The 13,377-nt window shown below is 33.8% G+C and overlaps 1 protein-coding gene across 8 annotated transcripts in view; it reads left to right on the top strand.

Annotated features, from left to right (window-relative positions):
• The window catches only part of Abi2 (abl interactor 2), a 108,647-nt gene that overhangs the window by 54,659 nt on the left and 40,611 nt on the right, over nt 1-13,377 (top strand). For 4 of the 8 annotated variants that reach the window (XM_076866914.2, XM_076866912.2, XM_077110242.1 and 1 more), the window contains exons 4-6: nt 4,079-4,176; nt 7,384-7,530; nt 8,271-8,392. In XM_076866914.2, the coding sequence (XP_076723029.1) occupies nt 4,079-4,176; nt 7,384-7,530; nt 8,271-8,392 (367 nt within the window). Of the gene's footprint in view, nt 1-4,078; nt 4,177-7,383; nt 7,531-8,267; nt 8,393-13,377 lie in introns of all 8 variants that reach the window. The other 4 variants (XM_076866913.2, XM_076866911.2, XM_076866910.2 and 1 more) reach the window with 1 other exon arrangement.

Below are 13,377 nucleotides of genomic sequence, written 5' to 3'. Positions count from 1 at the left end.
CTTTCCCATGCCCTTCCCTCCTCCCCCTCTCTCAATCCCCTTGATCTCCTCTATTCCTTTTCTTTTTTAATTTAATAGTGTAGCTCAGTTATTTCTCTCTGAAACTTTCTAACAATTTCTTCGCATATTGGTATTTCTTTTTTTGTTTGATTTCTGTAGAATTTGTAAACATTTCTTTTTGTTTTAAATATATTAGTAGTATTTATTACTTTTATAGACCATTGTATTCCCCAGACTCTCTCCTTTATCTATAGGCCTGTATTCTTATACATAATAGTCTGGTAGGTGATTGATAAAATGAGGGATATATCACATATTATTTTAGAATACATCTACTTCTGATCTATTGCAGTAGATCATCTGTCAGTAGGAGGTGATGACTTCTGTGAAGTAGAGATAAGTGGCTGACCAGCTTTAGAAATAATGCTTTAGAAGTAATCCTCTGAAGTTCAGAGAATGCTAGAAAACCCTGCCATTTTAAATCAAAATTATATGGCCATACATTACTTAATAATAGGGATATATATATGCCATTAGGTAATTTTTTCATTGAGTGAACATCATGGAGTATACTTATACCGAGGGCAGTCAGTTATTGAGTGAAACATTGTTATGTGGTACATAACCATGATATATCAACATTCAGGAGGTATTGAATGCACCAGAAGAATGTAGCAGGAAAGCTGGGAGTACTGTAGAAATATTAAGGTATAATAATTGACCTGATGTGTAGAAATCTCCAAACAAGGGAACTCATACCTTCAATATCATTTGCATTCCTTTATCATAGGCCTAGAGGAAGGTATTGAGGAATGGCCAAGCATTAATCTTCATGACCTAAATGAAATATTTCTTCAGTTTTGAAGGTGTCTCTCCAGTAAGGGGGGGAAAAAAGAAGAAGAAGCTTTTCCTGCTGTTCTTCCTTGTGCCTAATACTTTCTTCACTTATCTTACAGGGATTTTTTTGCAATAAATAATACAATATTTGGAATACATAATACAATTATTGTTGTCAGCCAGTATAAAGATTCATTCCAACTCACAAATAAAACTTTGAAAAGTATAATGAACACTACTGTTCCTGATTCAGGACCATTAACTAGACATTTATGTGCCAGATGATAATTCTGCTATATCCCCCCATCCTGGATGCCCTTCTGGGGTCTTGCTATATTGTCCAGGCTAGACTCAAACTCCTTGGCTCAGGTAATTCTCCCACCTCAGCCTCCCAAGTAGATGGGTTTACAGGTTTGCATCACCACACTTGGCCTTTTAAAAAATATTTTTAAAAAAATTTCATTAAAAAAAATATTTCAAGACTAATTACCATTATGAAGCAGCTCTAGTCTTGCTTTGTCTTTGTTCAGAGTTGTTGGTGTAAGCATATGTACATACACATACAAATGTTGAAGTTCACCTCTATCAACACACAATGTAGTCAAGTGTTTTGCTTAATTATAACACATGTTCTCCTTTTACACAGAAATTGTTTTGTTTGGCATTTATCTATCTATCTATCATTTATTTATTCATTTACGATACAGGGGATTGAACTCAAGGGTACTTAAACACTGAGCCACATTCCCAGCCCTTTTTTTTTTATTTTATTTGGAGACAGGGTCTCGCTGGGTTTCTTAGGGCCTTGCTAAGTTGCTGAGGTTGTCCTTGAACTTGCGATCCTCCTGCCTCATCCTCCCAAGCCACTGGGATTACTGGTATGTGCCACTGTGCCCGGCTTCTTTTGGCATTTATTTCTGTTCTATTTCTTTAATGTAGGTGGCAGTATTTATATTCCGTGTGGTGTAATTATTGTTTAAATTAGCACAGAAATATTTTTCACAAAGAAAATGGTCTTTGGAAAATATTGCAAACTCTTTCAGCTTGTTTGAAAAATAATACAGTATCAATGAAGTATAAAATTAGACTGGATTTTACTCAGCATCTTTTTGGTTTCTTAAGTGATTTAAGTTACTCATCTAACCCATTAACCAAACAAGTACAATCATTTGAGGATTCTATGGATTATAAAATATATTGAGTTTTGTTTGTTTAGATGTTCAGGAGACTTTAATTTATGGATTGTTAATTTGAATCTATTTTTGGAGCAAGTTCTAAAGATACTGCAATTTTAAACAAAAACACTCATATACCAAATCCTAAAACAAATCAAATTGCAAAGTTATTTTCAAGTATTTTTGCTATCCCATGTATAGAATAAAATCCTTTTTTTTTTTTTTTTTTTTAACTCCTTTTCTATTCTTGCTCCTTTTCCTTCCTGTTTCTAGCAAATTGATTTATAGTTTAGTGCTTGGTTCACTTCTCCCTCATCACTGATAACTTTGGGTTTTATGTTGTTTAAGGTTGAGCTTAAAGGACTTTGGTTACTACACTTTAAAATCTTGTGGTATCATTGAATGAAGATCTACAGTTTTAAAAGCTATATTGGTTATTTGTGAGATTATTCCTAAAATTTTCCTCAAATGTGGATTGATTAAAAAAAAACCTTCTAGCATTTTCATTGTAAGATATGATTAGTATGCCCTCTGCTTTTTAATGAGGAGGAGAGCAAGGATAGTTAATTTTTATTCTTACTTGATAATTGGTTTGTTTTGTATTTATGGTTTAAAAGCGGCAACAAAAGGATTACAGATAAATGCTTCATTTTAATAATATTGATATTTCAAGGTATCATTTGTCATTAAAGATTGTTTTAACATCACACACAACTTGTTCACTGGGCTATTCATTTGAAGAATTTGTTTCTTGATATGTTATTTCTTGCCTACTCAGATAACAAAGTAGTATTTTAGAATTAAAAAATATCACCCAGGCCAGAGTTGATTTTGACAGCCTTGATACATCAGTATGCAATTATGATTTGTTTTTTTAAAACTTACATTTTAAAATTGAAATTATAAATGTATTCTGACTTCATTGATATAATATCTTACAGCTTCATTTTACAAATGTAATTTGAATACTCAAAATATATTTTTATTAGAAAGTTAAAATGTTTTTTTTTGAAGTGTGTTTTAAAGCCAGCAGTTTATAATATTAGAGGATTAAAATAGGGTCAGGTGCCCATTGTGGGCATTAACTTAACCTATTGGTAGTCTCAAACAACTTGAGATTGCATTTGAATTGAATTTGTGAATAACTTCTGTTAGTTCTTTGTAAGATGTTCAGATTGCTAGAAATTTCTCTTTTTCCTTTGGTGACATTCGTTTTTCCCAGATTATCCATGTTTTCTATACTTTTATGTTCAATTGAGAATAGAATAGTAAGTAGAGTCATGGTCCAACTCTGATAAAGGACTATATCACACCTTCTTATGCCTGAATTAACCTTTAGTTTGGGCCTGAGTGGCCAAATTCCCATTGGAAGCAGGATGTTGCCAGTGGCCCTTTGTGCTACTCATAGTTGAATGAAATACCTCTGTCCTAACTTTCTGGTTCAGATGTTTGGGAATATGCTTTAATTTCTAGCAGTTGTCAGGTAGGTCATTTCCTCATAATAGAACATTAAAGAATTCGAATTGTGAGGGTGATCTGTAACTTTAAAAAACTAAAGTTTTCTTTCTATATATCATACAATTTATTTTATATCCTCTAATTACAGTGGATCATATGCATAGTTGGGTATTTTTAGTTGGGAAACGTTTTGTTTTATGTAGTTACTGTCTAAAGGAAGCTAACTAAAAAATAAGGAATTACTTGAAGACTCTATTGTTTCTGATTGTTATTTTTTATTAAAAGTAAAAATTTAATAGTTAGCAGTTTCTTCAGTTGAATGTAACATCATATAATCTAACCAGTGATCTGTTGGTGTGATGGCCTAATGGCAAATAAATTCTTTGCATACAAGTTTATAATCATTTGAAAATCATGTTAGGAAGAGTCCTTTGAGTACAACTGTAGAATAATAGTAGATTAGAAATTGCATATGAAATGCATGGCCTCTAATTTTTTTCCTGTATTTAAACCTTCCCTTCCTTTGTTAAATAGCATAGCATTATTTTCCCCCAGTACTTTATTTCACTGCATGCAAGTTAAGTTGAGTTTTCCTCGAAATTTTTTAGGTGAGTACCCAGAATATGAAGATGGGTGGGCTGCCACGTACAACACCTCCAACTCAGAAACCCCCCAGTCCCCCTATGTCAGGGAAAGGGACACTTGGGTGAGTATATAACTAAGTATAATAGAAAATAATTACATGCAGTGTTGTGTTAAAAATGATTTTTAAAAAATATTTACAAAAAAAGATTTTTTCCCCAGGATTATTTCTTGGGTTTGTAATTTTTCCCCTTTTCTGGGAAGCACATCTTTATACATTAAAGATATTTGGTTAGAAATTATTTTTCTAATGAATTTTAAATTGAGATATAATCCTAGCCCAAGTTCATGGTTTATTATAAAGTGCAGTCTTTTTTTTTTTTTAAATAGTGCTGGGGATCAAACCCAGGGCTTCAAATGCTGGGCAAGCACTCTACCACTGAGCTACAGCCCAGCTCCTGTAAATTACCATCTTAATCATTATACTTTTTGTTTTTCCAGAAATATTTTGCAGTCCTTTTATATTATAGTTGTATTGGATTACCCTTCCCAAGAAGGCTGTATAGATTATAAAATTCAATATACCTTGTTATGATACTGTTGAGTTTTGATTTAGAGCTATAGAATTGGGCTCTGGATTTAACTTTTGGCAGAATGGTCAATTAATGGAAAAGCTTGACTTTTTTTTTCTGTAACATCATAATACAAGCTTAGTTATCATGATTGAGATTTATGATCAGGTGGGCATAAAATATAGCCCAGAAGACAATTGGCTAAAGTTCTGGCTTGTGGCTTGCCCTGTGGTCCTTTATATTCAGTCTCTCAACAATTCAGTTTTTTCATCTGTAAAAGGGGGTAATATTTATCTTCTGTTACCTTTTCAGGGTCACTATACCACAAATTGGATTTTTAAAAATATATAATACAAAGACAAAATGCTTTGACAACCATTGGCTTTATGATATATACTAAAAGTTTTAAATTGGCAATCTTGTTTTTGGCCCCCTCACCAAAAAAATAAATAACAGTAAATAGCAAAAATCCCAGTGTATGTACACACACACACACACACACACACACACACACACATACACACGTACACATATACAGGAACCCTCTTCCCCTGAAACAAAACAAAACAAATAAACCCAAAACAAAACCAACCATTGTGGATCAGGATGGGACAACAATGAATTGGGATATAAAGGAGAATATTGTTGGAAACAGAATGAGAGTAGGAGTAGACAGAATAAACATGATTACCAACCAGGAGTAGACCGGTTTTATGCTTACAACAGAGAGGAAACAGTCTAGTATATCAAGTAACATTTAAATTTCAGGATAGAATTAAGATGATGTTGTAGGGTATTGGTGCAGTGGTAAGAGTAGAATAATATGGAGGAACTATTTATTTTTCTGGAGAATGTTTACATTTCTGTTATATAAAGCATCTAATGGATATTATTAGGTTTTAAATCAAGATTATTAGCAAGATAGCCTGTGTAATCTCTAGTAAAATAAAATTTTAGTTTGCTCTGAAAGTTTGATGATTTATTCATATACCAGTATTTATTTTCCTTGGATATTAGCAATAGTTCTGCAAGATCTTGGAGACCAGAGTTGATTAGCATCTCTCGGTCAGTTGATGGTCACAGCCTAATTTTTTTTTTTTCACAGTCTTTGCCTTTGTCATCATATTTTGTTCTTCTTCCCTTGTTTTTTTTTTTTTTTTAATTATTATTTTTTTGACTTTGTTTATGTCATTTTCCTCACTGTGTTCTCAGTTAGCAAAGGGTTTTCTCCCTGGATGAAATAGAACATTTCTTTCTTTTTTTTTTTTTTAATCATTTGGGAAACACTATCTAAAAATTAGATTCTTAAAAATTAATAAATTTCCTGTTTCATTTTTGTATTTATATTATAATTTCAGAGATATCTGAACTACTTTTTAGTATATGTGTATGTATGTATATATTTATTTATTGGTACTGAGGCTTGAACCTACTAAACTACATTCCCGGCCCTTTTTATTTTATTTTGAGACGGGGTCTTGCCAAGTTGCTGAGACTGGTCTTGAACTGGAGATTCTCCCATCTCAACCTCTGGACAAGCTGGGATTACAGGCATGAGTCACAATGCCTGGCTCTAAAGCATTTTAAATCTAGAGTCTTGACATTCCTTTTTCCCCTTTGAGCTACTCTCCTATCCAGCACCTTATCTACTTTTAATTATTAATATGTATATTTATGCAGGGAGACTTTGAGGGTATTAGAGTCACAAGGTCATTTATTACAAAATGATCTCATTCAAAATCATTGATCCATAACTTGAGTTGTCCAGGGGAGCAATACTTAGAGGAACTCTGGGAGCCTTTTGGGAAGTCAATTATTGAAAAATATATAAGTCATTTGAACAATATCATTTCAGGAGAAGAAAGCTTTTTAATTTTTAAATATTGATGTTCCAACGTTTGTTCTTTTAAAGACCAAGATCTCATCTATAAGATGTTATTTATCATTGTCATGAAGATTCAAAAACTTCAAATAGAGAATTAATTTAATAATCACTAATGTTGCACTGTGAATTTTACTTCCTATTTTATTTTCTTAATCTCATCTTCTTCTCTAAAAGGGAAAATTGTGAAAAAGAGGGAAATGCGTGTTAATAATATCAGTCTGGTTTGTGTTTTACAGTTAAAAGTAAATAATGTAGAAGGATTTAAGTGACCTATTAAAATTTTTTTCTTGCCCTTGTAAATGTGGAATTTTGAGAAGTTGGAGAGAAACTAAGGTGAAAGTTGAGGGAGAAAGTAAGGCTGTGAGAATGGCAGATGAGATTAACAGAGAAAGGGAAGTGAATTGTTGGGATTGGTATTGATCATCAGAGTGGGGCTTGTGATTCCAAAATCTGGATTTCTTGTGTCTGTCTTTGAACATTTTTGGTTTAGGGAGAGAGGGGAGAGGAAGATGGTGCTTCATGCAGTGCAATGGGATACTTTGACATACTAAAATAATTCACACTTTTTCTAAGAAAAGAATAGAGTAGGAATTATTGGCTTCAATGGTGGAAAACTCTTGGGATCTCTGAAAATAAAGGAACAGAATTGGATTAGCACAGGGAAATGAGGTCGGAAACTGAAAAATAATAGTGCATACTTACCAAAACCCTAATGTTGGAGAAGTGATACTTTAGGAAAGACTAAAATTGGTAGCTGGGTTAAAACACATTTCCTATTTTTGATTGTAAATTGTACTTCACTATTGGCAGCTCTTGGAATTTATTGTGCCGAAACTTGCTTAATCACACAATACATACGCTCTTCTTTTTGTAGGCGGCACTCCCCCTATCGCACACTGGAGCCAGTGCGTCCTCCAGTGGTACCAAATGATTACGTACCTAGCCCAACCCGTAATATGGCTCCCTCGCAGCAGAGCCCTGTGAGGACAGCTTCTGTGAATCAAAGAAATCGAACTTACAGGTATTTTCTCTGCCTCAGCACAAAATGTGATGGTCATAGTACCATATTCTGTTCAGATAACTTCAGTTAAATCTCTCTCATATTCCAAGTGCTAAGTTCTAAGTTCTTTTCCTCACTCTACTCTCCCAAACCTCATCTGATTCCACCTCTCTCTCCTCATGTTCTGATGTAACTTTGAGCAGCCAGGAAGTAGAAAAAGAACAGACATTTCAAAGTGCAAACTTCTCTACAAAGATAATAGTTCAGTTGAACTGGAAAAAAAAAGAAATTATGGACCAGATGCGGAAAATTTCAAGTTGTTTTTTGGTGGAACTTTACAGATGAAAAACTACACACGACAAAACACTAGTATGGGATAGTATATCAAGATATCGTTACAAATTGAAATAAGATAATTTGTTCAGAAAAATGTTTTTATTGTAAAAGAAGTTTCTTCAGATGGGCATTAAACTGGAATATAAGAAGGTAATATTTGTTATTTTGATTTGTTGAGCTCCAACATTTATGGAGAATTTTTGTCTTCTTTTTCAGTTTCTTTTAATACAGCTTATTAAAAGTTATCAAAACAAGCTAACTGAACTCAGCTCTCCCCCAACTTTATTAAGAAATTCATACTTGAAGGGGAAGGTTTTTGAATTGTCTTTCTTATAGCTATTTTCATTTCAGCAATTTTTGGGAAATGCTAATGATATATTACTATATAAATACTCATATTTTGGTGGCTTTTATTTCTTTAGTAGCAGTGGGAGTAGTGGAGGAAGCCACCCAAGTAGTCGGAGCAGCAGCCGGGAGAACAGTGGAAGTGGGAGTGTGGGGGTTCCTATTGCTGTTCCTACTCCATCTCCTCCCAGTGTGTTTCCAGGTAAAACAGTAATCATTGCTTTTCTTTTGTGAATTTTACTTCAATTTTTAATGTAATTATAGTAAACTTTCTTCTTAATCAGGATTTTTTTCTTCTCTTAGAACTTCATGAACTTCATGACAAGTCTTTATGTATTTATTATTTTTAACCAAATTATTGGTAAAATTTTTGCTCTTTTTGTATTTTTCTATTATTTTTTAAAATATTTTATTTTAGTTGTAGGTGGACATAATATCTTTATTTGATTTATGTGGTGCTGAGGATTGAATCCAGGGCCCCATACAAGTGAGATAAGTGCTCTACCTCTGAGCCCCAGCCCCAGCCTTGTGTACTTTTCTGTTATTTGATTTTATCCCTTTGGTGCTGTGGCTCAGTTGGTACTTTGATGCTTCAGGTGCTACTTTGGTATGAGTTAATGTTTAATTCCAGCTAGTTTATGACAGTGTATATCTTTGGACACAGGGGGGACTTGGCATGAGAATCCTACTGGTGATAAAGGATGGCAAAATAGGAAAGTAGTTTCGACTGTTAAATTTAGTGGATTATTGGAATTTAATAGTCTCTGAAATGCTATCCTTTTTTCTCTGAAATGAAAAAATGTGCTTATTTGATCTGAGGATATAAAAATTAAAAGCATGACTCAAAAGACATCAGGATAGATTATTAAATATTTAGTTTAGTTATAACGAGTACATAAGACCTGGTTTGTTTTGTTTTTGTTTTTCATAACTCAGGTTCAAATTCAGATCCTTGCACCAGATAGGCAAGCATTTCATCTCTGCGCTAAACCTCTATAGTCTTTAGATAATAAAATAAAAAAATCATAAAGGGCTAGGGTTGTGGCTCAGCGGTAGAGTGTTCGCCTAACATGTGCAGGGCCCTAGGTTCCAACCTCAGCGCCATATAAAAATAAATAAATAAAATAAAGGTATTGTGTTCAACTACAATTAAAAATAAATATTTTTTAAAAATCATGAAAAAGACTTAAGTTCTTTTTTTAACATAATTTTACCTTGAGTGTATGAGTATATGTCTTTTTTCTGATTTATATTATTCAAATGGAATACTGTTCTTTAGATTTTTCTTTCCTATTTATGGTATTTTATACTAAAATTAACAATGTGTGGGCAGCTCTTTTCTTCCAGATTGTGGTTTTTGAATAAAAAGGAAAGTTTGTTTTTAATGAATTAAAAATTTTGTACGTTATCCTGAGCATCTTGAATTATTTTCTGCATACCTAATAACCTTTAACATAAGCCTCAGTCTTCTTTTTTTTTTTTTTTCCATCTCCCTATTCTTTTGGTTAATGTTAAAGCACTGAATATCTAACATTAGATACTCTAATGCCTTTTCTAATCCCGCTTAAAGTGACTGCCTCATTAATGCTGCCTCTTACTCCTCTTTCCCCTCAGCCCCTGCTGGCTCCTCTGGCACTCCTCCCCTTCCTGCTACTTCTGCATCTGCTCCTGCCCCTCTTGTTCCTGCTACTGTTCCCTCCTCCATTGCCCCAGAGGCTGCTGCTGGGGGTGCCCAGACCCTTGCTGATGGCTTCACTTCTCCAACTCCCCCTGTTGTTTCTTCTAATCCCCCTACAGGTGAGTATTAGCTTATTTCTTTGCAGGTAGATCCAGTCATTTGGCTATTCTCTTACTTGGATCTCCAGCTTCATGATTTTGTTATTGTTTGTTTGTACTACTTATATTAAAAAAAAAAAAATACAAAGACCTGTAATTCCAGTGACTCAGGGGGCTAAGAAGGAGGATTGCAAGTTTAAGGCCAACTTCAGTAACTTAGTAAGACCCTGTCTTCAAAAAAAAAAAAAAAAAAAGCCTGGGGACTTAGCTCAGTGGTAAAGCGCCCCTGGGTTCAATCCCCAGTGCCCCCCTCACCATAAAAAAAAAAAAAAAAAAAAAGATGAATTCTAATAGAAAGTGTCATGTAACCAAGAATTAGAATTTCTTGAGAAAATTATGATAAAGTGTCATATGTTTTTCTTGTAGGGTAGCAAAAGTACACATTTTTAATAGCTTAAATTTCATTCTATTAAAGTTTTATGAATTTAGTGTGATGCTACCTTCTATACAGTTTTGAGAGGTGGTTGTTAGAAATATTGTTATGAGGCTAGGCACAGTAGCGTATACCTGTAATCTTAACAATTCAGGAGGCTGAGGCAGGAGGATTATAAATTAGAGGCCAGCCTCAGCAATTTAGTGAGGCCCTAATAAGCAATTTAGTGAGACCCTGTCTCAAAAAACAAAAAGTGCTGGGGATGTGGCTCAGTAGTAAAGTACCCCTGGGTTCAATCTTTAACACCAAAATAAACAAACAAACAAATAAATAAGTAAGTGAGATAGAGAGAGGCTTGAGCCTAGGAACATGAAGTTAGGGGATACTGTACTGGCTTCCACCTACATGCCTTTTAATACCATTCCAGCCCTTAAACAACAGGATTATGTTACATTCCTCCTCAAACAACCTGTAAACTCTCAGGGCCTGACTAATCTCTCAGGCTTGAGGAATTTAAGACTCCTCCTCCCTGCAACTAAGAACCTAAGATATCCTGAAGGAGGAGGGTGGGTACTTTTCTAACCTTTATGTAGACCAGAGATTCCAGGACTCAGGAAAATGGGAGAATTAAAAACAAAGGGGGCATGTCATCATCACTTTCCTCTCTGAGAGGACCCCACTCTCTCCCTTGAGAAGGCCTTTTTGCCCCCTTCTCTTTTCCCTTCTACTAAACTTTGTTACACTAAGTCTCACATCTTGCCTGAAATTTTCTCAAACAAGAGCACAAGAAATGAGAACACCAGGCAGTTACAAGTGGCACAGTTAACAAGAAGTCTGTGACAATAATTCCAGATGTCTTTCATTGGAAATATTTTATGTAACAAATTGAAAACCCCTGTATGTCTTTTATAGCAATCTGTTGCTTGTTTTAGCAGCCATGGGAATTCATAGGGCAATGGACTTTTTTTTTTTTAAAAGAGAGAGTGAGGAGAGAGAGAGAGAGAATGAATTTTTTAAATATTTATTTTTCAGTTCTAGGCGGACACAACATCTTTGTTTGTATGTGGTGCTGAGGATCAAACCGGGGCTGCAAGCATGCCAGGCGCTTGAGCCACATCCCCAGCCCGGGGCAATGGACTTTTAAAAGATGTCAGGTTTAAGTTGACTGATATTTTAGTGTTTTAAAATTGCAACCTAGAATCTGTTTTGATGGGGCACCAGGTAAAATCCCAATAGCAAAAAAAAAAAAAATCCCAATAGCTACAAAATACATTTGAGCAGTTAATGTGATGCTGGTTAGTAAACAGGTTTTATCTCTTATAAAATGCGTGTTTGGACATATCATCATAGTATTTTGCTTGCCAATGAAGTAATTTCACAGAATAACTATTCAGTTATGCCTCTATAACCATATATTTACATGTTTTAAAAAAGATACTTTTAGCTAAATTTGATTTTGGATGGTCGTCTTTCGGGATAGCTTCCATAATAGCACTTATAAAGGAAAGCTTTCTATAGTGGTTAAATGTAAACACAGGCTTTTTTGTTGTTGTTCTACATACAACTTAGTTAGACCAGATTGCTTATTAAGTATAGGAATCTTCTTGTGCCCCTGTATAAGTAAAGAATGCATTTTGAAACTGGTTGCAGACTTGGAAAGGATAGAACACCCCATGAGTCAACATTTTAGTAATGAAATGATAATTTAGAAGCAAGTACCTGGCTCATAGGGTTCAATAAATAAACTTTTGTTATGTGATTGAATAAATTAACTGTTTTTTAAAGAACAAAAAGCAATATAAATATCTTAATAATTTACATCAATAGTCTTTTTTTACAATATCTTTGAGTCATCAAGTACTTTTTTTCTTTTTATTAATGTATAACTTATATAAAGTAAAATTTGCCTATTATATTGTATATGTCTGAGTTTTGGCAAACACATACAGTGTGTAACTACCACCATAACCAAGATCCCATAATCTATCATCCCAAAACTGTCAGTCCTTTCCCTAGCTTTTGGTAACTCCATATCTGTTCTTTTATACCTAAAGTTTAACTTTAGGTATCCTTTTCAGTCTGGTTTTTTAGCCAGACACATTTGGAAGATTTGTTTAATTGTTGCATGTTTAGATATTTGTTCCTTTTTATTACTGAGTAGTGTTCTTTTGTATGGCTATACTGCAGTTTGTCACTTTCCTGGTTGAAGGACATTTGGATTATTTTTCATTTTCAGTGTTTATAAATAAACATAGGTTTTATTTCATTTAAGTAAATAGGTGGTAGAATTGCTAAGTTGCATTGTGAGTTAATGTTCAACTTAAGAACCTGCCAAATTGTTTTCCAAAGTGACTATAAAATTTGGTGTCCTAGTAGTAGTGATGTGATTTTCAGTTGCATCCTTTCAGCACTTGGTGCTGTCATTTAAACATTTTTTTTTTTTTTTTAGCTATTTGAATAAGTGTGCAGTGATTTTCCATGTGGTTTTGATTTCCCTTTCCCTAATGAATAATGATGTTGAGCATCTTTTTATGTGCTTGTTCGTCCTCTATATCTTCTTTAGTAAAGTGTCAATTCAAATGTTTTGTTCCTCTCCCCACCTTCTTAATGTCCCCCCCTCTTTTGGGTAGAGTTCTTTTATATTTTGAATCCTTTATCAATTATGTGAGTTGCAAATATTTTCTTCCATTTGGTGATTTGTTATTTCATATTCTTTTTTTTTAGTAGTTGTTGATGGACCTTTATTTTATTTATTTGTATGTGGTACTGAGAATTGAACCCAGTGCCTCACTCATGCTAGGCAAGTACTCACTGAGCCACAATCCCAGCCCTATTTCATATTCTTAATGGTGTCTTTCAAATAAGAAGAGGTCTTCATTTTTATTAAATTTGATCTGTCATTATTTCTCTTCTATGGATTTGTGCTTTTATGAAAACTTTTTACCTTTTTACCCAAGGTCATAAAGATGTTGTTTTTG

This window comes from Callospermophilus lateralis, chromosome 9 (assembly GCF_048772815.1).
Source record: "Callospermophilus lateralis isolate mCalLat2 chromosome 9, mCalLat2.hap1, whole genome shotgun sequence".
Classification (NCBI taxonomy): Eukaryota; Metazoa; Chordata; class Mammalia; order Rodentia; family Sciuridae; genus Callospermophilus; species Callospermophilus lateralis.
The sequence above is the reverse complement of the archived record's forward strand: the minus strand, read 5'-3'. Positions and strand labels throughout refer to the sequence as shown.